The following is a 25,494-nucleotide window of genomic DNA, read 5'->3' as shown; positions in this document are numbered from 1 at the left end:
GGCAGGTGAGTATGAGACAAGGGGCAGGTGAGTATGAGACAAGGGGCAGGTGAGTATGAGACAAGGGGCAGGTGAGTATGAGACAAGGGGCAGGTGAGAATAAGACAAGGGGCAGGTGAGAATAAGACAAAGGGCAGGTGAGAATAAGACAAGGGGCAAGTGAGAATAAGACAAGGGGCAAGTGAGAATAAGACAAGGGGCAGGTGAGAATAAGACAAAGGGCAGGTGAGAATAAGACAAAGGGCAGGTGAGAATAAGACAAGGGGCAAGTGAGAATAAGACAAGGGGCAGGTGAGAATAAGACAAGGGGCAGGTGAGTATGAGACAAGGGGCAGGTGAGTATGAGACAAGGGGCAGGTGAGTATGAGACAAGGGGCAGGTGAGAATAAGACAAGGGGCAGGTGAGAATAAGACAAAGGGCAGGTGAGAATAAGACAAGGGGCAAGTGAGAATAAGACAAGGGGCAGGTGAGAATAAGACAAAGGGCAGGTGAGAATAAGACAAGGGGCAAGTGAGAATAAGACAAGGGGCAAGTGAGAATAAGACAAGGGGCAGGTGAGAATAAGACAAGGGGCAGGTGAGTATAAGACAGGGGGTAGAGGAATTACATTTAAAGCACCACTCTAGAGGTGCAATGAAAAGACATCCACTGGAGTGGTGCTTTAATTAATATAAACCCGTTTTGTTGTCTAATAACAGTTACATTTACTCTCTGTCAATTTATTGAAAAAAAAAAACACACACTACAAATTTAGCATGAAATTATGATCTGCTCTCATAGATTACAGCTTTGCAAATACCACTTATGGCAACAAATAGTGTAAAAATTAGCAAAAGAGGGGAGCAACTCACTGATTCACATATCTATTTTGCATCTGTTAAATATTTTTTGTGTGAAAAAAAATAGCAGCACACTCAGTAATTGTGTCGTCAGGTTCTGATTATTAGGCCAGGTTTACATGATTAGTATCTGGTCATTATTTTCCATCAGTATTTGTAAGCCAAAACCAGGAGTGGGTGATAAATACAGAAGTGGTGCATATGTTTCTATTATACTTTTCCTCTTATTGCTCCACTCCTGGATTTGGCTTACAAATACGGAGGTAAAATACTGACCAAATACTGACTGTGTGAACTTGGCTTTAGAGTATATGCACACCTTAAGTATTTGGCGTATACATTTATGCATCAATTATGCATCTCTTGGCAGGAAAGGCCTCTTTCACATTTCCGTCGGTACGGGGCTGTCACAAACAGTCGGCCCCACGTACCGATGGACTTTATGCACAATTGTGCCCAACGTGGGCAGCAGATGCAGTTTTCAGACGCATCCGCTGCCCATTATGAGTTCCGGGGAGGAGGGGGCGGAGTTTGGGCAGCGCATGCGCGGTCGAAAATGGCGGATGCGTCGCACATAAGTTACATTGAACTTTTTTTTGTGACGACGGTCCGCCAATTACCGACGCATCCAGTGCACGACGTATGGAACGTGTGGCCATACGTCGTGATGCGTCGGTAATACAAGTCTATGTGCAAAAAACGCATCCTGCGGGCAACTTTGCAGGATGCGTTTTTTGCACAGAACGACGCATTGCAACGTCTTTATAAAGACGGAAGTGTGAAAGTAGCCAAAAACACAAAGTAAAATAGATGCGTTTTTGCCACTTTTTACATGCTTTTTCCCCACTCAATGAGTGAAATCTGCAGCAAAAATGCTGGTGTGCGGCAGATTTAAATCTGCAAGTCAAAAATTAGCAACGTGTGCATGAGACTTCAGGATTCTCATTCACTTTTCAGGTTTTGTGACGAATCTGCAAGACAAAAACATAACAAATCTGCAATATGTGCACAGGCCCTTGGAATCAAGTCCTTAGTACTGGAAAGTTCTCGAAACTCTTGAGATGGTGTACAAATGGCGTATAAAGCGGATAACACATTTATCACATGCCATGAACTCGCCCCAAATCACCGGATGTTTTTACAGTAGGAATCACTTACCTTAAACGCCATAAACTTGTGATATGGCTTTGGAGCCCAGGCGTAGATCTCTACAGCATTCTTCAATGCAATAACCAAAAACTTGATTCTTTCATATTTTACTGTAAAACAAAACAAGATAAAACGAATATATCAGATGACCCTAAATGCTGATCACATACAAGGGTGTTTCACACTAGCTCTTACAGACTTTCCTCTGATTGTGTCTGGCAGTAGGATGGTATACAATGTATACATGACCATGATACAGTAAGGCTTCTTCCACATTTCCGTCGGTACGGGGCCGTCACAAACAGTCGGCCCGACGTATCGACGGACGTTGTGCACAATTGTGGGCAATGTGGGCAGCGGATGCAGTCTTACGACGCATCCGCTGCCTATTGTGAGTTCCGGAGAGGAGGGGGCGGAGTTCGGAACTGGCGGATTCGACGGACGAAAAAATGTTACATTGAACGTTTTTTCGTCTCGACGGACCGCAAAAACACGACGCATCCGTCGCACGACGGATGCAACGTGTGTCCATCCGTCGCAATCCGTCGTTAGTTCAAGTCAATGGCAAAAAAACGGATCCTGCGGGCACATTTGCAGGATCTGTTTTTTTTGCCATAACCACGGATTGCGACGGCCCCCAGAAGACGGAAATGTGAAAGAAGCCTAAGTAATCAGTGATTTATGGTACCAGATTTTAATGGTTAAGACAGGATGTGAGATAATACTTCTATGACATCAAATGGTAACATAGCAGTAACAGCAGCACACATTAATGAGCACAGTACACAAATTACCACGTGATCAGTAGGCACAACAGAGTTATATGTCTGGTAAAGAACTTACCAACTTTATAATGTACACAGCCTTCTAGGTCCCCTACAGTTATCCAGCCCTGCTTCTTCTCCACTTCTGGATCATTGTGCAATATTCGATTCCTCAGCCAGGACAGGTAGTACACTCTTAGTTTGTTCTTTTTCCCTAAAAAATATATATATTCGAAAGTAATCTCAAAAGCAAACTTAAAATGGATTGTTTCTTAGAAATACATTTAATTATGTATGCCTAGGAAAATGTGACAATGACAGAGGGAGCGGGATCTCTAGTTCCACCTATTGAAGTAGCAATTCTGTACGTCAAGAGGTTTCCCTCATGATATAAAGCCAAACTAGAATCTCCATTTTGCAGATCACTTTTTCAGGGTTTTTGCTCTTCATCAGTGCACAAGAGGAGAACTACTTAGAATTTGTCTTAAGAGATTATTTTTAATGAAAGGGGGCATTACCAGTGTGAGACGTAACGGCTGACAGTTAGGATAAGTTCACACAGGGCGATTTTGTTGCTTTTTTTTTCTGCAGCAAAACCTGATCATCTTGGCAGGAAAAAAGCTGCACAAAAAACGAAGGTTTAGGTGCGTTTTTGGTGCGTTTTTTTTTTCGCAAAGAGTGCATGCCAATAAAGTTGAGTGCACACAGAGAAAAAAAAACAACCTGTAGATAGATATAATGAATAGATAGGATAGATTGATAGAATAGATCGATTGATAGGATAGATACATTACCTGCGGTATATTCTTCCCCAGCATTTTCCCACGGTGCACAGGTTACCTCAGGTCAGGGTGTGAGGGAGCTCAGGCTCGGTGACGTCACCGCTAGTTACTGAGCCTGCGCTCGCTGCGTCTCATTCATTCCCCAGTAGCTTACAGCCGGGAGCGGTCGCATTAGCAGTTCTCCCGGTTATAAGCTTTATCTCCCCCAGATTCTGCGTGGGACACTCGTTATATTGGACTATAACGGATCAGGAACTATACTTTTGCTTTTTTATTTTATTTTTATTACAGAAGATCGAGGGCTTCGCTTTGGAATGGCAGAACAATAAAAAGATTGTCAAAACTGTGTGGTATTTTATTTCACTAAAAGACTTTTTTCTGCATGTGTGTGTGTTTATTTAACCCTATAGGATTAGTAATGGATAGGTGTCTTATTGACACCTCTCCATTACTAAGCCAGCTTAATGTCACCTTACAACAGCAAGGTGACATTAACCCCTCATTACCCTGCTTGCCACTGCTACAGGGCAAGTGGAAAGAGCCAGGCAAAGCGCCAGAATTGGCGCATCTAATAGATGCGCCTTTTCTGGGCAGCTGCCGGACGTATTTTTAGGCTGTGGGCCTATATCCATGGCCCCTTACCAGCCTGAGAATACCAGCCCCCAGCTGTGAGCTTTAGCAAGGCTGGTTTTCAAAAATGGGGGGGACCCCAGTTCATTTTTTAAAATTATTTATTAAAAAAAACGTGAGGACCCCTCTATTCTTCATAACTAGCCTTGCTGAAGATGACAGCTGGGAGTTTTGTCTGGCTGGTCATCAAAATTAGGGGGAACCCCACGCCGCTTTTTTTTAAATTATTTATAGTGCACGAGTGGCTGATGAATACTCCCATCCGCCGCTCCTGCTCTCACTGTAATTAGCGGCTGTATGTGTCAAATGATGGGAGTTGTCCCATCAGCTGACACCAGGGATCGGAGGTGAAGTTTATGCCTCCGATCACAGCTGAGCGCTCCCCGCTGTCTTCTGAAAGCGTGGGAGCCGCGGCTCTCTGACCGGCGAGGAGGATTTCCCCGCCTTTCAGAAGCGGTGTTTGCCGCCCTGTCATGCATATGACAGTGTGTCAAACACTGTAATGTCGGACCACCCATTCAAGTGAATGGGGTTCGGGTCCGCTTTGCTGGATGACAGGCTGCATGAACGCATCATGCAGCCTGCCATTTAGATTGTGTAGATTGTATGATCACACTGCTGCTGCTGGTTCTGCATGTGCTGCTGTTCTGGGCTGGTGGGAGGATTAAGGCAGAGTCACTGAGGGATGAGAGCAGACTAGATCTATCTATCCCTGAGAATGACAGACTGCTACAAAGCACAGATCTTCAGCATGTTTGCAGTTTTGCACTAGGTCAGCTGTAAATCACAAGTTGATCACACATCATGTGAACATCCTCACCTTTCACCTCAAATATCATGGATCTGAAACTTTGTGATGCTGCAATTGGCAATTTTCCATGTGGTCAATTTTCCATGTGGGCAATTTTGCTGTGGGCATTTTTCCTGTGGGCATTTTTACTGTGGGCATTTTTACTGTGGGCATTTTTACTGTGGGCATTATTCTGGTCACCGGTTTACCTTGGTGGCCAAAAGGTTCAGTTTTGGTCTCATCTGAGTGCAGCGCCTTCCTCCATACATTTGGGGAGTATTCCACATGTATTTTGGCAAACTCAAAATGAGGCTTACAATTTTGGTGCGTAAGTAAAAGCTTTTTCTGCCCACTCTTCCATAAAGACTACTTTTGGAGTGTACGGCTTAGGCTACTATCACACCTCCGTCTTTTCCCGACCGTCACAATGCGTTGTTTTGTGGAAACAAAGGATGCGTTTTTTTCACATAGACATGTATTATATTATTATATTTGTATGGACACATGTTCCATACGTCGTGCACTGGATGAGTTGGTTTTTGGCGGACTGTCGTAGTGAAAAAACGTTCAAGGGAACTTTTTTTGTACGTCGGGTCCTGCATTTAAAACTGCGCAAGCGCGGCTGGAACTCCACCCCCTCCTCCCTGGGAGTTTACTATGGGCAGTGGACGCGTTGAAACACTGCGTCCGCTGCCCACGTTGTGCAAAAAAAGCCAACGTCCGTCGCTTAGCGATGGCGGCGTACCGACAGAAGTGTGAAAGAAGCCTTATTGTGGCCAGTATCTGCCTGGGAACTCTGCAGCTCCTTCAGGGTTACCTTTGGTCTCTGTGCTGCCTTTCTGATTAATGCCGTCCTTGCCTGGGCCAAGAGGTTTGGTGGGCGGCCCTCTCGTCGGGTTTGTTATGGTACCATGTTCTTTCTATTTGATGATGATGGATTTTATGGTGCTCTGGGGGATCATCAGAGATTGGGATATTTTTTTATTTTTTAACCCAACCCTGACTTGTACTTCTCAACAACTTTGTCCCTGACTTGTTTGGAGATCTCCTTGGCCTTCATGGGGCTGTTGGGTTAGTGGTGCCTCTTGCTTAATGGTGTTGCAGCATCTGTAGCCTTTCAGAAAAGGTAAGGTGACAGACCATCTGACACTTAGATTGCACACATGTGGATTTTCAGTCAGTAAGCATGTGACTTATGAAGGCAATTTCCTGCACTAGAAATGTTTAGTGACTTCATAGCAAAATGGATGAATACTGCTCCTGTCAATTTTTAGTTATTTGATCCCATACATTTAATTTATGCATATATTTTTCTCACTTCACCAACTTAGACTATTTACTGCTGACGAATCACACACAAATCATCTTAAATAAATATTTAAACACAGGTTGTAATGTAACAAAATAGGTAAAAAGGGGGTGAATACTTTCGCAAGCCACTGTACATATTAAGAAAAGCGTGGATTTCTCTGGAATAAGGCACTGGATTGCAGATATCAAGATATAATTTTATTAAATTTCCTATTACCTACATGCACATATAGACAGCTTAGGAAGGTTGATCCTACTGATTGATTCCCTTTAAAGGTGTATTGTGGAAGTGATAAGCAATTTACCATGATATTAAATCATTCTGTGTAACAGATTTTTGAAAAACTATGAACGTTTCAAATACAATTAATTTGCTAAATGCATCACTTTTCCATTGGAGCCTTACCTACAATTAATCTGGCTATATACTGTCTTTCTATTGCTGATAATATAGTTTGCCCATTAGCAGATGACTCCTTCTCTGGTTGACCGTGTGCAGCTGTTTTCTGTGGTAAAAATGGTCGTGTTTGTGGAGACCGGGGAGCACGCATATCCCATTTTGAGTTTTGCTCATAACTCTGTGCAGAGGGCAAATCAGCGTGTTCTTATGAGGGAGACCGTGTTATTGCATGCAGTGAGCGCATCTCCTGTAATTGTGCATGTGACAGAATATGTGCTCACTGCATATAATAACGCTATTTGCCTCCCTCGTAAGATCTTGCTGATTTGCCCGTTACTCATTGTTATGAGTGCTACTCAAAATTGGATGTTTGTGCTCCCTGGTCTTTGCACATTTACTACAGAAAACACCAGTGCATGCTCAACCAGAGAAGAAGTAGTCTACTACTTGAAGAACTATATAGTTTGTAGCAAATAAGAAAACAAGACATCAGTAGTGATGGGAAAACACCTGGACGTTCTAGTCTGGTGGGTTCGACTGAAGAGTCAAAAAAGTTTGGTTCGGGTACCAGAACAGCACTCGAACCCGGACCCCATTCACTTGAGCGGGGGGTCTGAGCATTCAGTGTTTGTCACACAGTCATGTACATGTCACTGAGGCTGCATTCCCAGCCGGGCCCCTGAACTGCGGTGACCTCGATCACTAGCACAGTGAGAAATTTCGCACGGTGAACTCACTGTTGCACTGTGAAAATTTTCCTCACTCTACGAGCGGTGATCTCACCAAAGTCCTTATGGGAATGCAGCCTCAGTGACCTGTGGTAACCTTGGTGATGTCAACACTGGCCACTGAGGCTGCGCACGCAGCAGCCCATTCCTCAGTGGTTCTCAGCCTGGACGGTCGCATCTTGGCACCGTTCAGATTGAATACAGTTTATCGCAGACGTGGATTACGGCGTAGGACAGAACGATGGACAGGTGAGGGATATTGTTGGTTTTTATTTTGTTTTTCACAGGAGACATTGGCTTCGGTGGAATAGGTGTTAGGTGAGTATTTAGTTGTTTATTATTTTATGTTTTTTAAAGGACACGAGGGCTTCAATGGAATGGGTGTTAGGTAAGTATAACTGTTTGTTATTTTTAAATAAAAAAGTAAAAGTATGTTTTTTTATTTCAAATAAAGGACTTTATTCTGGCTGTGTGTTTATTTACCATATAACTGTAGGATTAGCAATGGATAGGTGTCTTATAGACGCCTCTCCATTATTAACCCATGGGCTTGATGTCAAAGGACAATACAAAGGTGACATCAACCCCACAAATATGAACCCCACTTGCCACTGTCACGGAACAAGAGGGAAGGTGCGGGCAAAGTGCCAGAATTGGTGCATCTAATAGATGCACCTTTTCTAGGCAGCTGCATGCTACTATTTTTAGGCTAAGTGGGGCTATATCCATGGCCCCTTATCAGCCTGAGAATACCAGCCCCCAGGTGTCTGTTTTAGCTTGGTTGGATGTCAAAAATGGGGAGGACCCTCACGCCATTTATTAAATTTATTTAAATAATTTAAAAAAAAACAGCATAGGATCCCCGTATTCTTCATAACCAACTTGCTAAAGCTGACAGCTGAGGGTTGCAGCCCGCAGCTGTCAGTTTTGCCTGGCTGGTTATCAAAAATACAGGGGAACTCTATCTTTAATTATTTATAGCACAGGCATCGGCTGATGAATACTCCCATTAGCCGATGCCAGTGACCGGAGGTACAGCTTAAGAACCACAGCACTCTGACAGGTGATATTAATCTTACAGTCGCCGGTGTTTCTCGGGCTGTAATGCCGATGATAGTGCAAGAAACACCCAGTGTTCTGGCTGCTGAACCCGCACAGTAAAACGGACTTCATGGTGAAGTCCGTATCGGGAGTCTGTGCCCGAACAGTAGATGTTCAGTACAGACCCCGAACTTTACTGTACAGGTTCGCCCATCTCTAGACATCAGGTAATAAAGGTAAACCTGTCCCAGAAAAATTATGCATTTAGAAAAACTGATAGTGCTTGAAAAGTTAATTGTTTTTCAAAAATCTATCACACAGAATGGATTTATTATCATGGTAATGCCCCTTTTAAACACTGATGGACAATACTTAGGAAAGGCCGTTAACTGATGAGGTCCGACCCCCAAGTCTCTCTGCAATCATCAGAATAAAGCGGAAGCAGCACAGTGAGTGGTTAGGACTTCAGCCTGCCAGGTACTTGGTGTGGCTGCAGCACAGTGGATGGTTAGTACTTCGCTCTGCTAGGTTCTAGCGGCGGCCAGAGCATAGTGGATGGCTAGTACTTCACTCTGCTAGGTTCTCGTGGTGGTCAGAGCACAGTGGGTGGTTAGTACTCTGCTCTGCTAGGTTCTCGTGGTGGCCAGAGCACAGTGGGTGGTTAGTACTCTGCTCTGCAAGGTTCTCGTGGTGGCCAGAGCACAGTGGGTGGTTAGTACTCTGCTCTGCTAGGTTCTCGTGGTGGCCAGAGCACAGTGGGTCGTTAGTACTCTGCTCTGCTAGGTACTCCGGTTCTCAGAGGTCTGACTGACTGATTAAACACTGATGTCTTATGCTAACAATAGGCCATCCATCTTTAGTCCAGAAAAAAAAACGCTCTAACACTGAAAACCAATGTGCTTTGTAGAAGTTCTGACATGCAAAGTGAGGGCGCAACAAGGGGGAAGGTTTGACTACTTGTCAGTACATAGGTAGGACCAATTACCCTAACTACACTCATGATATTAACTGTATAGTAAGGTTGACCAACACAGTACAAAGCTTAGATGATGGCACATGGTATATATACCTGATATGGTTACGAGGACGTTCAGTCCCTCCAGAACATCCATCTGCTGAAACCTTCGCCTGTTGATAAGGTTGTAGACCTTTCCTTGCCCACTTCGATCCAACAACATAAGTCCATTCTCTGTGCCCACTAGTAAGTTTACACCTGCGTGAAACATGAAATGTATATCAGAAAAAAAGTAGAGCTAAAAATCTGTATGATCATCAAGTTCTGGTGAGCAATACTATTAAGTTAAAGGGAACTGGAAAGCGGATACATGCTACCCGATCCACAGGCAGCATGTATCAGACACTGGCTGCCCGATCCACAGGCAGTATGTATCAGACACTGGCTGCCCGATCCACAGGCAGTATGTATCAGACACTGGCTGCCCGATCCACAGGCAGCATGTATCAGACACTGGCTGCCCGATCCACAGGCAGCATGTATCAGACACAGGCTGCCCGATCCACAGGCAGTATGTATCAGACACTGGCTGCCCGATCCACTGGCAGCATGTGTCATACACCAGCTGCCAGATCCACAGGCATTATGTATCAGACACTGGCTGCCCGATCCACAGGCAGTATGTATCAGACACTGGCTGTCCGATCCACAGGCAGTATGTATCAGACACTGGCTGCCCGATCCACAGGCAGCATGTAGGGACAGACTAGTCAGTGAAGGAGAGTGAGCAAAGAGAAGCCGCCGGGGACCAGCCTGTCCGATCTTCCATGCAGCTCGGTCCCCGACAGTATGTTTTTCTCTGAAATGCCGCAGAGTTTCAGGGTCAAACACACATCGGTGAAGTCATACAGTGTCTGAGTCCTGCAGTCTGTGGATTGAGCAGCATGAATCCCTTTAAAAATGGGATCTTTTCAGCACGAATTGGCGGATAGAGGTACTAACACTCAAGCAAAACTTAAGTTTCACCTCAGTGTTCAGTCATATCTTAGATTTAAGTAGTTAATGTGTCAGTGGGAAAAAAAATACACAGTGTGTCATCCTGGGGTCTATATACAGAGGACAATATTACCTTTAGGAATGAAATAGCCCAAAAATAATTATGTGTTTTTATTGAAATCTATTTTCATGCATAGAACATTATGGCCTCATACGCTTAGTAAAAATAGGTACAATACGATAAAGAACAGTGAAAAAATATTATATTGGCATATTGGGGATTATCCCTATGTTTCTAGAATTATTCATTCAAAGTTATATATGATTTATAATGGAGTTTCTCCTTGCTGCTAACTGGAACATCTGCAGCAGAAACTGAAATTTTAACAAAACTACAGCAAGCAGCCTAGTAAGTGATAGATTGCTGGAATCAGGGTCTCTGTCCGTAAGTAAAACTGCTCTCAGATGGGGGAGCAAATAACTGCTGACAGATTCCTTTTAACACAGAAAAAGAAACTGAACATGTAAAGTTAGGAGTTAACACTTTTCTGCCAGTTTATATTGCTACATCATGGTATGTGTGTCACGTTAGGAAATGCAGCACCTGCATCGGAGCACCATCCGGGGCTGCCATTATGCTGTAGTCACAGCAGATTTGCACAGGTCCGCTTATTTCACTTTGTTCATTATGGATATTAAAGAAACATGCACAATCAGTGTCATACAGTAAAGTAACAGTCACTCACCCCATAATGCTGCACAAAGTATCTCAGAATTAAAGCGTTTCTTGTATTTCCGGATCTCTGGAGTATCGCTGTGAGGACGAATATTGGTAGGGTTCACGTTTACCACAGATATTTTTCTGGCCTCATTCAGCTTGGCTTGTTCTTGTCTAAGCAGTTCGCTAGTAAACAGGGCTAAAAAAAACACTCTCTTCATTCAGCAAAAAAAGAATAAGAAAATGGAGCATGCGTGTTCTGTCACAAATCTCAGTATTGGACAATTCATACTGGGCATTGCAACCTTTGGCACACCAGGTGTTGGTAACTCTCGTAACCCAAAATTACCTATCCAAGGGTTATGTAGAGTAGCAAGAACTGGTGTGCCGAAATGTTGGTAGCCCGTATTTTCACATTCACTTTCTTAGGGGAAAGGAGATAAAGAAATAAAACTTCAAGCACAACAAAAGAACAAAACAAAACAAAATGCCTATCGTCATTCAACCAGGAAGAAGGACAGTCCGCACTGCTTCTTTTCAAATGGTACAGGATAGAAACCTTACAAAGCACAGGTGGTTTTAGTTGTTTTTCTTGTTATTGAGATTTTGTTGATTTTAACAATCTTTTACATACTGCAATTCTCTATGTAATTTAAAGCTAGTTTTCCACCTAATAAAGCAATCTTATATACAAACATATATAATTATGATAGAAAGATGTCCGTGAGATACATCATTAGTGCCATGTGTGTGTATTTTATTATACATGTATTTAGCGAACAAATAAATGAAAAAAAATGGTGAGTGGTCCCCCCTATTGCTAATAACCAGCCAAGGAAAAGCACATAGCTTAGGGCTTGTCTTATTATGCTGGGAAAGGGCCAATATCCATAGACCTTAATAGCTATTAATATCGGTCCCCAGCTGTTTGCTTAGCCTTTACTGGTTATTAAAAAGAGGGGAACCTAAAAAAGTGACATGGGGTCCCCCCTATTTTTTAAAAAACAGCAAAGACTAAGCAGACAACTGGGGGCTGATATTAATAAGATGGGAAGGACCATGGGTATTGGCCCCTTCCCAGCCTAAAAAGACGAATCCTCAGCCGCTCCAGAAATTAGTTGTGCCAGTTTTGTCGTTTAGCCTCAGCTTTTCCCAATTGCCCTGATTCGTTGGCAATTGGGGTAATGGGTTTGTGGGGGTAATGGGTTTGTGGGGTTGATGTCAGCAGCAGTCGCTGACATCAAGCCCTGGGGGTTAGTAATGGAGAGATGTCTATCAGACACCCCATAGTCAAAAGAAATGAATACACACAGAAAAGTCCTCTATTTGTAAAAATCACTCCCCAACAATTTCTCTCTTTTACCCATTAAAAAAAAAATCCTCACCAATCAGCTGTAATCCCAAAAAATGGAGGTCCCACGATGATCCTCATCTTCTTCATTAAGTGTATGGAGCCCCGTTCAGAGAATGAAGCTCCATAGACTGGAGCAACAGCCAATGCCGGTTATGCACCAATGCCAGTTGCAGTGACGAGCAGTGACATCAGTAAGGTTACTTAAGTTCATAGCTGTCAGGTCACACAGAGGGCAGCGCGAGTCCCGGCAGCTGTGAACTGACTGGGATAGTCATGGGATCTCCATTTTTTGAATTACGGTGGACTGATATGGATTTTTTTTAAATAAATGGGCAAAAGAGGGAAATTGTCGGAGAGTGAATTTTACAAAAAAGGACTTTTCTGAGTGTGTGTGTTTATTTATTTTGACTACCTGCCCCCCCCCCCCCCCCAATTTTGATAAATGGGGGGATCTCATGTCATTTTCTTAGGGTCCCCCCAATTTTTGATAACTAGCAAAGGAAATGAACAGCTGTGGGTTGATATTAATAGGCTGTGAAGCTCCATGGTTATCTGACCCTTCCCAGTCTGATAATATCAGCCCACAGCTGTCTGCTTTCCCTTAGCTGGTTATGAAGAATAAGGGGGACCGCACACCATTTTTTAAAATTATTTATTTACTGGGTAAAATAAGGATAAACACTCACATGAAAGGCACTAAAGGGTGTTAGTTTATTATATGTAGGGGGCTTGTGACATTAAATTGCAACATGACATCTATCTATTCTAACGGTTTGGGCTGTGAATTTACTGTACTTGGCTGATCAAATTTTGCATTTCTTTGAGATGTGTGTAAAAGTCAGACGGCACGCGCATAGTCCGTGTGCCGTGCAATTTTTCTCTTGCACCCATTGGCTTCTATTGGTAAGTACAATCCAATTCTCGTAGACAATTGCAGCAATTTTTTTTCTCAGTCCAATACGAACTGAGAAAAAAAACTTGCAGATGAGCACGGACTTATTTACCAACACTGGTCAGAGGATTTCTTGCATTGCACTTGTCCGGTTTATACGCTTGTGTGAGTGAGCCCTTACTTGTACTATGTGCCGAGTGCATGCACGGGGAGTGGTATAATTGTAAGCATTGCTGCACAGAAATTTTTTTTTTGTGAAACTATACACTGATAACAATTAGGCACTATATTATACCTAATTTGTAGACAAGGACACTGTAGAACATGAGAGTCCTGTCTATGAAATACAGGTTATAAATTTATTTATTATTTATTCCGACCATTGTAACCCTGCACCACAAAGGAAGCAATCATCCGGTCAGTTCTTCCCAGCATAAAATGGGCTAAGCCATCACAATGAACCATTATAAATAGGATCCGGAATAAGGCGTCTTATCTACCTACCTGTTTGCTACAAGACCATTACCAATTTAAGTACAAACCATTTTTCCCTAGTACCTGTTGCAGAAGACTCTTCATCATCATCGTCATCATCATCGTCATCATCATCATCGTCATTATCAGTGGGTGAAGTCTGGTAAACTCTTGGATCAACAAATGGAGTAAAGGATGATTTGGTGGTACTTCCCATGCCATACTAAAATGGTTAAAGCAGTATACGTCAAACCACAACGTTCAGAGCAGAACATTCATAAGTAAAGCTAAAATGACTATATAAAAATAATGCATTTTTATAATAAATACACTCAAGTGACTGTCCGCTGTACACTAGAAAAAATCTCTTATTTATCTCTACTGTTTATTTCAGTGACATATCTTGCAATGATTTTTCTAGTACCTGATTGGTTTCATTGCGCACTTATTCCACTGTATGAGTAGCTTTATCAAAATATAAACTTCAACAAAAAAAAAAAAAAAGAAAAACACAGGTAAAAATAACAATACTCTAACTTTGAGCTTCCATTTCACGTTCAGAGTAATAACCGTTCGTAATCGAAAAACAGCTGAAAATTTCTGGCTTGTAGAGCCTTCATGTAATATACTACAGAGCAAGCTGCTGCATCTCATTCTGCCCACTCTAATGGCTCTGTCTGCAGCCACTTCTCCTTAACCGACTATATAATGAGATATTTATTTAACATATTTTTAGGACTAAAAGACCCTTTATTTTTTTTTTTTAACAAGAAAAAATATTCTTACTTAAAAGTCATTTTGTAGTCTGCAGTGCCAGACCCACTTGATTGCTTACTGAAAGGGAACCAGGCATCAGGATTAGACGATATGCAATAAGGCCACCACTTTTCAGGCCTGATTTACAGCATTGTAATGTTCTGTATATCTGCCCAAAACCCGACCTGAAAGAGAAGAAAAAGAGCTTTTATTATACTCACCTGCGTGGGTCCTATCCGAGTGGTGTGGATGTTCTTGGTCTGGCATCTCCCATCTTCTTGCGATGCCGTCCTCCTTCATGTTCCTATGTCCTCCACAGCATCACGCCCCTGCACAGGCGTACTTCTCTGCCTTGACTAGTGCAGAGCAAAGTACTGAAGTACACATGCTGGGCCAGGGCTCTTTGACCTTTCCCGACACCTGCGCACTGCAGAACTTTAATCTGCCCTCAACAGGGAAGACAAGTACACCTACACCGGAGCGCGATGCCGGGGAGACTGTGCAGATGACATAGGGACGGGTCAGCCACACAAAGCAAGAAAGAGGGCAGCTTCACAATAAGATGGGAGGTGCCGGACCAAGAACATCCACATCCTTTGGATCGGACAGTCTCGCAGGCGAGTATTATTAAAGCTCTTTTTCTTCTCTTCCTGGTTGGGTTGGGGCAGATACACAGCATTATAGAATGCTGTATGTCAGGCCTGAAAGGTGGTGGCCGTAACTCATATCGGCAAATCCTGGTGACCGCTTCACTTTTATGGTTAAGCAGAGCACTCTACCAGCACCATACCCAATCAATAAAGGTAATCTGTCAGGAGGATAAACCCACCGAAGCTGTCTATATGGGCATGCAGGTCAGATAAAGTTGATTAAAATGATACATTGATATCTGTGATTCGACTATCTTATCCAGGGAAATCAATGTTTTTATTAATATGTAAATAAGCTGTTAAGATCTAAGGTAGGTTCATAGATCTCCCTCAGAATCTGTTTCAGGACCTTACTTTAAATGAAAGGGGGCATTACAGTATTCATGTAGATCAGACTGCCAGTAATTACATGTCTCACAATTGTAACTCCCCTTTCATTTAAAATGAGGTCTAGAGGTAGATTCTCAGGGAGATCAGTGTCCGGCCCATAGATCTTAAAGAGACTCCTCTGTCAGCACAGAATGACTGCTCAAACTAAGACCCACTACTCGGTGCTTCACGGCAGGGTCCATCATTTAAATCACCTTGTCACCTGATTGGTTTCCCCCTATCTCCACCCTCCTCCTCTTTGATTTACAGCTCTGGCTTCATAGAGCCAGACAAAGGTGGAGATAGAAGGAAACCAAGTAGGTGGGAAGGTGTATATGAATGATTGGCCACACCATAAAGAACCGAGCGCCTGTACTTGGTCTGAGCAGTCATTCTGTGCTGACTTGGTACCTTTAACAACTCATTCACATATTAAGAAAAATGTGGGTCTCTCTGGAAAAGGACATCAAATAACAGATATTAAAGGGGTTCTCCCACAAACAAAGTTAATTTTAATCAACATTTTAATCAATAGATCTTTGAATAATAAGTTCCACAACTGGATGTGCTTAAAAAATATGTTCCTATACTGAGATAATCTTATAAATGTGTCCCTGCTGTGTACTGTGTAATGGCTGTGTCTGACCGTACAGGAACATGGTCTGATCATACCACAGCTCCTAGGCAGGGAAGACACAGAAGAGAAGATACAGTCATTACAGGATGGCATCATAGATAATTCTTTCTGTGAGGCAAAAAATATAGTTCTTACCGATAACGGTATTTCTCTGAGCCCATGACGGCACCACGGAGAGAGGGGATCCGCCCACCAAGGACAGGAAATCTACAGATAAAAATGCGGTACCACTCTCCCGCATCAGTTGTTTACTAGAGAACGATGGGAGACTATGGAACAGCTTATTAGTTTCAATATTACTTAACTTAATTGAGATAAAGCGTGACCTATCATAAAATAACCTATGGCACTATATTAGCGTGCACACCCAAAAGTGAAGGGAGGGAATGTACAGGTGCCGTCATGGGCTTAGAGAAATACTGTTATCGGTAAGAACTATATTTTTCTCTGTCGCCCATGACGGCACCACGGAGAGATTTCATAGATTGTACATTCAGGGAGGGACCACCGCTTCCAGAACCCTTTTACCGAAGGTAAGGTCCGAAGAGGAGATAAGGTCCAATCTATAGTGTCTATAGAATGTGGAAGGTGATGACCAAGTAGCAGCTCTACATATCTGGTCAATTGAAGTTCCGGCCTTCTCCGCCCAAGAAGCTGCCACTGCCCTCGTTGAGTGAGCCTTGACCTCCCCTGGAACGGACATTCCACTTGATGAGTATGACAGGCTGATAGCATCCGTGATCCATCTCGCCAGAGTGGCTTTGGAGGCTTTTTTCCCCTTTCGGGGACCCTGAAAGCACACAAAAAGAGAGGCATCTTCCCTACTTTCTCTGGTGGCGTCTATGTACTGCATGAGGCATCTCCTGACATCTAGCATATGTAACGATTCCTCCTCTTTATTTTTAGGGTTAGGACAAAAGGAGGGAAGAGATATCTCTTGAGTTCTGTGGAACCGGGATGCCACTTTCGGGAGGTATGCTGGGTCTATTTTGAGAATAACTCTATCCTCTAAAAACTATGAGTATGGAGGGTTAGCAGATAGTGCCTGTATGTCGCTAATTCTACAAGCAGATGTGAGGGCGACTAGCAGGGATGTTTTGAGGGATAGGAGTTTTAACGGGACATCCTCCAAGGGTTCAAAGGGTGGTTTAGTCAGCTCTTTAAGGACCAAATTTAAATCCCATTGAGGGGCAGTTTTTATTGGAAGTGGCCTCGATCTACCTGTTGCTCTGATGAACCTTGAAACCCACCGATTTCCTGCCAAATCATAATTAAACAGGGCTCCCAATGCTGCCACATGGACTTTCAGGGTACTCGTGGCTAAACCGATCTCCAACCCGTTTTGTAAAAATTCTAATATGGTTTTAAGGGGGACCTCTTCCCCTATTTTGGTGCCCGATGATGACAGGAATTTTTTCCATATCTTCCCATATTGCTTTGTTGTAACCGGTTTCCTACTTTGTAAAAGAGTGGATACCAGCCCTGGTGAAAACCCTCTATCTTCTAGCAGCTTCCTCTCAAATGCCAGGCTGTCAAGTGTAAGCTCATAACTTGTGGATGGTTGACCGGGCCTTGGGAGAGTAAGTCTGGAAGGTCTGGGAGTACCCACGGGTCGGATATTGACATTCTCCTCATCCAAGAGAACTAAGGTCTCTTCAGCCAGAACGGGGATATTAAGATCACATGAGCCCCGTCCTCCCGAATCTTCCTCAGCACTGCCGGAATCAGAGCAAAATGGGGGAAATGCATAAGCCAGCTGATGTAGCCATGGGATCAGGAATGCATCCAGGGCTACTGGGTTCCCCCGAGGAGCTATGGAGCAGAAAGAGGTTACTTTTTTGTTTGTGTTGTTGGCAAAGAGGTCTATGTCTATGTCGGGAACCCCCCATTTTTCCGTGATCTGGGTAAATACTGACTGATTTAGCTCCCATTCTCCCTGTTTTTAGACTGGAGCGGCTCAGAAAGTCCGCTTTGTAATTGTCCACTCCCCTTATATGCAGACTTGACAGGGATAGAAGGTTGCCCTCGGCTATTTGAAAGATTGCCTCGGTTACTTCCATCAGATTTTTGGAGCGAGTACCCCCTTGGCGATTTAGGTATGCCACTACAACCCTGTTGTCTGACATGACTCTGATGTGGTGAGAGTGAAGGGCCCCCAAGAATTCCAGCAGGGAGAACTTGACCGCTAGAAGTTCTTTCATATTGGAAGATTCTTTTTCCAGAGACTTCGACCAGGTGCCTTGAGCTACTAGGTCGCCCAAATGAGCCCCCAACCCGTTGGGGCTTGCATCTGTTGTCAGTATTTTTGAGATTGGGATTACCCACGGGACTGCCTGGGAAAGATTCTTTTGCGATGCCCACCAGATTAGTGACCGAGTTGTGTTTGGAGATAATCTCAACCGACTTTCTAAATGCCCTCCCAGAGAGATCTCCTCTGACAAAATCTGCCATTGAAGGTGTTGGCATTGAATGGAGCTGAGCCCATTGGACCGCAGGTATGCATGAAGTCATGGATCCCAAGAGGGACATAGCCTGACGTAGAGTTATAGAGGGGAGAGCTTGTATTTTGGACACTAGCCTTATTATTCTCTGAATTTTTTCCCGGGAAGCCGGCATTCTTCCTTTATAGAGTCTAGAGTGAGACCTAGGTATTCCTAGACCTGGGAAGGCACCAATCTGGACTTTTTTAAGTTTATGAGCCAGCCTAGTTCCTCTAGAGATCTCGTTACTGTTTCCAGCTGATTGCTGCAGTGTTGGGGAGAGGAGCCTATCACCAAAAAGTCATCCAGATATGGTACAATCAAGGTGTCTTGCTCTCTGAGATGAGCCATCACCTCCGCAATTAGTTTTGTGAATATTCTCGGGGCTATTGCTAGTCCGAAAGGTAGGGCTGAAAATTGAAAGTGACATAATATCCCCCTGATATGAACTGCTATCCTGAGAAACCTCTGGTGATCTATGTGGATAGGGAAGTAGGCATCCTTCAGGTCCAGGACTACCATGAAACACCGAGGAAACAGCATTTTTATAGATGACTTTATTGTCTCCATTTTCAACGGTTGAACCTCTAGGTATTTGTTTAGGCTTTTCAAGTTTATGATAGTCCTGTACGACCCATCCGTTTTTTTTCTCAGAAATAGAGGGGAATAGTAACCTTGCCCTCTTTCTTGTGGGGGAACTTCCAGAAGAACTCCCTTGTCCACAAGTCCCATGACCTAGTTTTCCAATGCCAATTGCTCTTCCACTGAAGACCTTGGAGATGTTATCGAAAAGGAGGGGCGAGTGGTTTTTAGGAATGTTAGTTTCAGCCCTGATTTTATTATGCCCAGGATCCATTGGCTGCAGGTAATCTTTTCTCAGGCCGGGAGAAAGAGTGACAATCTCTCCCCCACCTGGGGCCAACCTTCATTGGGAAGGTTTCTTGTTGTCGTTGGGGTTTTTGTTAAACAAGAATTTCTGTTTTTCTTATCCTCCCATTTTCCCTGGCTTCTCCCTGGCTTTTTACAGAAAAACCTCTTGCTCCGAAAGCGGGGAAGCCCAGGGAGGGAAAAGATTTCTTTTTATCTCCCGCCTTCTCCAGAATGTCATCCAGGGTGGGGCCAAACAAAAACTCCCCCTCACAAGGAATAGTACATAATTTAGATTTTGTCTGTAATTCCCCCGGCCAGCACTTAAGCCAGAGGGCGCGCCTAGCCGCGTTAGAGAAGACTGCTGATCTAGCAGCTAATCTAATAGAATCAGCAGAAGAATCTGCTAAAAATGCGGCCGCCCCTCTTAATACAGGCAAGGTGCTCAGTATGGAGTCACGGGATGTTTTTCCCTTTAGCTGGCTCTCCAGTTGGTCTAACCAAATCATTAGCGAACGGGACGTGCATGCGGTGGCTACTGCTGGTTTTAGGCCTCCCCCAGCTGCTTTCCAGGAACTTTTGAGAAAGGCATCCGCCTTTTTGTCCATAGGGTCCTTCAGGACCCCCATGTCCTCAAAAGGGAGGGCGAATTTCTTAGATGCCTTAGATATAGCTACATCTAGTTTGGGGGCTTTTTCCCAAAAGGAGCAGGATTCATCCTCAAAAGGGTACTTTCTTTTTGGTGTTAACGCCTGCCTTACGGGTTTTTTCCACTCTTTTTTGATTAGTGCGGAAATTGTTTCATTAAGCGGAAAAGCCCTCTTCTTTTGCTCAAGACCCCCGAACATAATGTCTTGAACCGACTTTTTGGGGTGAGAGTCTATTAACCCCATAGTGCTCCTGACTGCTTTTATGAGGCCTTCGGTGTCTTCCAAGGGGAAACAGCTGTGACCCCCAGAGGAAGAAGAAGATGATGAAGAAGAAGAGGAGGAATTAGATGAATCTGAGTCCGCATCATCACTGTCTGTATTAGACGGGGACCTGTGTCTAGTCTTCCCCCGTTTTTTTCCACTTTTAAGAGATCTAAAGGTGTCTTCTACCTGATTTTTAATCAGGGTTTTAAGATCAGCTGCAAACCCGGGAAGCCCCTCGGAAACCGTTTGCTGTATACATATATTACAAAGTCTCTTCTCCCAGGTAATTGGAAGGCCTTTTCTACAAAGGGCACAAATCCTCTGCTTAGTTTTCCCTAAGCTTTTCTTTCTCTAGAGTAAAAAGAGACAAAAATAATACCCTTACTGTCTCTAACTTTCACGAAGATCACTTACCACCTCAAGGACCCATAAATACTGGTTGGGGATGCTCTGCATCTGTCTTTTTCCCCAACGCCGTACTGGACTCCTTGCTATGCTGGGACCTCTGGCGTTCTTTACCGGTGATATCCTGGTGTCCTTTTTGTTGTCGCCGTTTTTGCTGCTGCTGCTGCGGCGGCGATGATGGTGGTGGTGGTGACTCTGGTAAGGGTGATGCCAGGTCGCTCATAGTTGACTGTAGGCCGTGGCCTTACGTAGGCTGCTGTCAGGCTGTGGCTCGTACTGCGGCTGGCTAGTGCTGCGGCTGGCGCTGCGTCTTGTGCTGCTGCAGCTGGTGCTACGGCTAGTACTGAGGCTGGTGCTGCAACTGGTGCTGCGCTCGTACTGAGGTTTGTACCGTGGCTTGTGCTGCGGTTCCTTTCCCACTGACAGCTGGAGCAGCCCCTTTTTATGCAGCGGTGATTCCCGCCGCTTGATTCAAATGTGCACCTGCGCAGGAGTTACTTTCCCGGAGCCTGCGCAGAAGCGCCCCTCGAGCGGTGCCTGTGCTGTCCGCTGGCGCCTGTGCAGTGGGTTGCTATCGCGTGCTTTCCAAAATCCCGCGCACGCGCAGGTGGCCCAAGATGGCACCGCGCATGGCGCGCATGAGACGCTGCCCTACCGGAGCTCCCGGTCTCTTAGTAGCCTCCTTAATGCGGGTTCCTGCACGCCAGCCGGCTATGCAGTGTGCAGGCTGACGCTTTTCAGAGGGAGAGCCGCTTCTTCTCCGCCAACCACAGAGGGACCCCCCTGGATGTTGCCGCTGCTGCATCTTACCTGGGGAGGTGACCGCGAACTCCATGTCACCTCCCCGCCACACTCTAGAGGCCCACTAGCCCCAGCGGTGGCGCCTCGGGTCACCACACCAGCCGAGGCAGGGGGACCCCCGCTGCCTGAGTCGGACCGATTGGCCCCGGAATCCCACGACGATCTTCTTCTGGTAAGTCTGTAGGTCTCCCATCAAGGACAGGAAACCAACTGATGCGGGAGAGTGGTACCGCCTTTTTATCTGTAGGTTTCCTGTCCTTGGTGGGTGGATCCCCTCTCTCCGTGGTGCCATCATGGGCGACAGAGAAACATTGCTTAAAAACAGATAGTGAAATGTTTAGCCTCACAGAAAGAATCAGCTTCAATCCCGTCCTGTCAATACATTCACTTTTGCTTCCTCCACTGCCTAGAAGCTGTGGTATGATCAGACCATGTTCCTGTACGGTCAGACACAGCCATTACACAGTACACAGCAGGGGCACATTTATAAGATTATCTCCGCACAGGAACATTTTATTTAACACATCTAATTGTGAAACTTATTTTTATTCTAAGATCTATGAAAATGTACTTTGTGAGAAAACCCCTTTAAGGGTACCGTCACACATTGAAATTTCCATCGCTACGACGTTACGATTCGTGACGTTCTAGCGATATCGTTACGATATCGCTGTGTCTGACACGCTACTGCGATCAGACACCCTGCTGAGAATCGTACGTCGTAGCAGATCGTTTGGAACTTTCTTTCATCGCTTGATCACCCGCTGACATTGCTGGATCGTTGTGTGTGACAGCGATCCAGCGATGTCTTCGCTTGTAACCAGGGTAAACATCGGGTAACTAAGCGCAGGGCCGTGCTTAGTAACCCGATGTTTACCCTGGTTACAAGCGTAAACGTAAAAAAACAAACCGTACATACTCACCCTTCGGTGTCCTTCAGGTCCCTTGCCGTCTGCTTCCTGCTCTGAGTGCCGGCCGGAAAGTGAGAGCAGATCACAGCGGTGCTGCGCTCTGCTCTCACTGTACGGCTGCACTCAGAGCAGGAAGCAGACAGCAAGGGACCTGAAGGACACCGACGGGTGAGTATGTACTGTTTGTTTTTTTACGTTTACGCTGGTAACCAGGGTAAACATCGGGTTACTAAGCGCGGCCCTGCGCTTAGTTACCCGATGTTTACCCTGGTTACCCGGGGACTTCGGCATCGCTCCAGCGCCGTGATTGCAACGTGTGACCGCAGTCTACGACGCTGGAGCGATGCTTATACGACGCTGCGACATCACGAATCGTGCCGTCGCAGCGATGAAAATTTCAATGTGTGACGGTACCTTAACACATCAGTTTATGCAACTTTCTATGACCTACATGCCCATATAGACAGCTTAGGAGGGTAGATCACAGCATGTTATGTGCTCAAACAGGATGATCATCAGTTTCCTCTCTTGGACCAGGTACAGATGAGCATTGAAAGCCCTGTATGGAGAGCTGATCAAGCAGCCGTGTACTGCACTCTTGTAAAGCCAGGATCTCTGTATACCTTTGCAACTTGATAACAGCAAGCAGCATTTTGCCTGCTACAAGGCGTCTCATCAACCTAGCAGCACAACTCCGCAGTGGGTGCATCGGTGCTCCTGCTGTGCCCTGCACTTTGGCCCTTGTCAGAGACGATATGTCAAAGCTGTGCCAACCTCAGGGTTCAAGTCAGGTGTTTTGGCCTATCTGCAAAGCTGGGACCAAAGGGAACGTTATCTTAGGAACCCATAAAGGTACAGATATATAAAGAGAACCATACAGGACCACAAAAAAACACACACTAGCGTCAAGCAAGTGCCCACCTCAAGACTGCATGCTGATTTCTGCACCACCTGTCAATCATTCCACTCAGTAGCGTAGCTACCGGGGGGCAGAGGGTGCGTGCGCCCCGGGCCCGGTGCTCTGAGGGGGCCTACCCGGAGCTACGCTACTGTAACTGTATTGGCGCGCGCCTTATTGGGGGGTGCTGCCTTATTACAGCGTCTGTCTATGGGGGTGCTGCCTTATTACAGGGGCTGCCTATAGGGGTGCTGCCTTATTACAGGGTCTGACTATGGGAGTGCTGCCTTATACTACAGAGTCTGCCTATGGGGGTACTGCCTTATCGATATTGCATTTTATTCTCTGTAATCGCTGATGTTTTTATCCTCCACTGAACACATTTTTCAAGTGAATAAAGAAAAGAGTTTTTTCACCATCTCGTTGAGCTGGATTCCTCATTTCTTCCCGTACTGCCTTATTACAGGGTCTGCCTATGGGGGCTGCCGTATGCTATAGAGTCTGCCTATGGGTAGTGCATTATACTATATTGTGGACTATTTGGTGCATTATGCTACTGTATATGGAGGCTATCTAGGGGGCCATCATACAGTATGGAGATTACAGTGTGGGGGTCATTAACATTGTTGGAGCCATCAGTTTGGGGGCTACTAAGGGGTCAGTATACTGTGTGGGTGGTACTATACAGTGAGGGGGCATTATACTGTGTATAAGAGAGCATCATGCTGTGTATAGGGGAGCTGTACAAGGGGGGAGACTCAGGACTTTATTAAATGTAAAGTGGGCACTTATTGTTATAGGGGAACTCAGATTACTGTGGCTATCAAAGGGGCACACAGGGCATTATTACTTTCTAGGGGCAAAATATGGGCACGGTTTTCTAGGGCACTTGCACATGGCATTACTATATTGTAGAGAGTTGCTTTAGGATTTAGAGGGCACAGAGAACCACACAGCAGGTGCAGTAATAGGGACCCATATGGCAGCAGCGGCTCAGTATTGGGGTATCAGGTGCAGTAATAGGGACACATACAGAAGCAGTGGCTCAGTATTGGGGTATCAGGGGCAGTAATAGGGACACATGGCAGCAGCGGCTCAGTATTGGGGTATCAGGTGCAGTAATAGGGAAACATATGGCAGCAGCGGTTCAGTTGGGGTATCAGGGGCAGTAATAGGGACACATACGGCAGCAGCGGCTCAGTTTTGGGGTATCAGGTGCAGTAATAGGGACACATACGGCAGCAGCAGCTCAGTATTGGGGTATCAGGAGCTGTAATAGGGACACATACGGCAGCAGCAGCTCAGTATTGGGGTATCGGGCAGTAATAGGGACACATACGGCAGTAGCAACTCAGTATTGGGGTATCAGGAGCTGTAATAGGGACACATACGGCAGCAGCGGCTCAGTATTGGGGTATGAGCTGCAGTAATAGGGACACATACAGCAGAAGCGGCTCAGTATTGGGGTATCAGGGGCAGTAATAGGGACACATACGGCAGCAGCGGCTCAGTTTTGGGATATCAGGTGCAGTAATAGGGACACATACGGCAGCAGCGGCTCAGTATTGGGGTATCAGATGCAGTAATAGGGGCACATACGGCAGCAGCGGCTCAGTATTGGGGTATCAGGGGCAGTAATAGGGACACATACGGCAGCAGCGGCTCAGTATTGGGGTATCAGGTGCAGTAACAGGGGCACATACGGCAGCAGCGGCTCAGTATTGGGATATCAGGTGCAGTAATAGGGACACATATGGCAGCAGCGGCTCAGTATTGGGGTATCAGGTGCAGTAATAGGGACACATACAGCAGCAGCAGCTCAGTATTGGGGTATCAGGTGCAGTAATAGGGACACATACAGCAGCAGCAGCTCACTATTGGGGTATCAGGTGCAGTAATAGGGACACATACGGCAGCAGCGGCTCAGTATTGGGGTATCAGGTGCAGTAATAGGGACACATACGGCAGCAGGGGCTCACTAT

The 25,494-nt window shown here is 45.1% G+C and overlaps 1 protein-coding gene across 10 annotated transcripts in view; it reads right to left on the bottom strand.

The window, feature by feature from the left end:
• The window catches only part of TNIK (TRAF2 and NCK interacting kinase), a 342,780-nt gene that overhangs the window by 11,756 nt on the left and 305,530 nt on the right, over nucleotides 1-25,494 (bottom strand). For all 10 annotated transcript variants that reach the window (XM_077290529.1, XM_077290531.1, XM_077290534.1 and 7 more), the window contains 5 exons: nucleotides 13,909-14,047; nucleotides 11,133-11,303; nucleotides 9,505-9,648; nucleotides 2,833-2,967; nucleotides 1,999-2,099 (listed from right to left, as the gene is read on the bottom strand). In XM_077290529.1, the coding sequence (XP_077146644.1) occupies nucleotides 1,999-2,099; nucleotides 2,833-2,967; nucleotides 9,505-9,648; nucleotides 11,133-11,303; nucleotides 13,909-14,047 (690 nt within the window). The remainder of the gene's footprint in view (nucleotides 1-1,998; nucleotides 2,100-2,832; nucleotides 2,968-9,504; nucleotides 9,649-11,132; nucleotides 11,304-13,908; nucleotides 14,048-25,494) is intronic.

Source organism: Ranitomeya variabilis, chromosome 2 (genome assembly GCF_051348905.1).
Source record: "Ranitomeya variabilis isolate aRanVar5 chromosome 2, aRanVar5.hap1, whole genome shotgun sequence".
NCBI classification, from domain to species: Eukaryota; Metazoa; Chordata; class Amphibia; order Anura; family Dendrobatidae; genus Ranitomeya; species Ranitomeya variabilis.
This window is presented reverse-complemented; position numbering and strand designations above follow the sequence as displayed.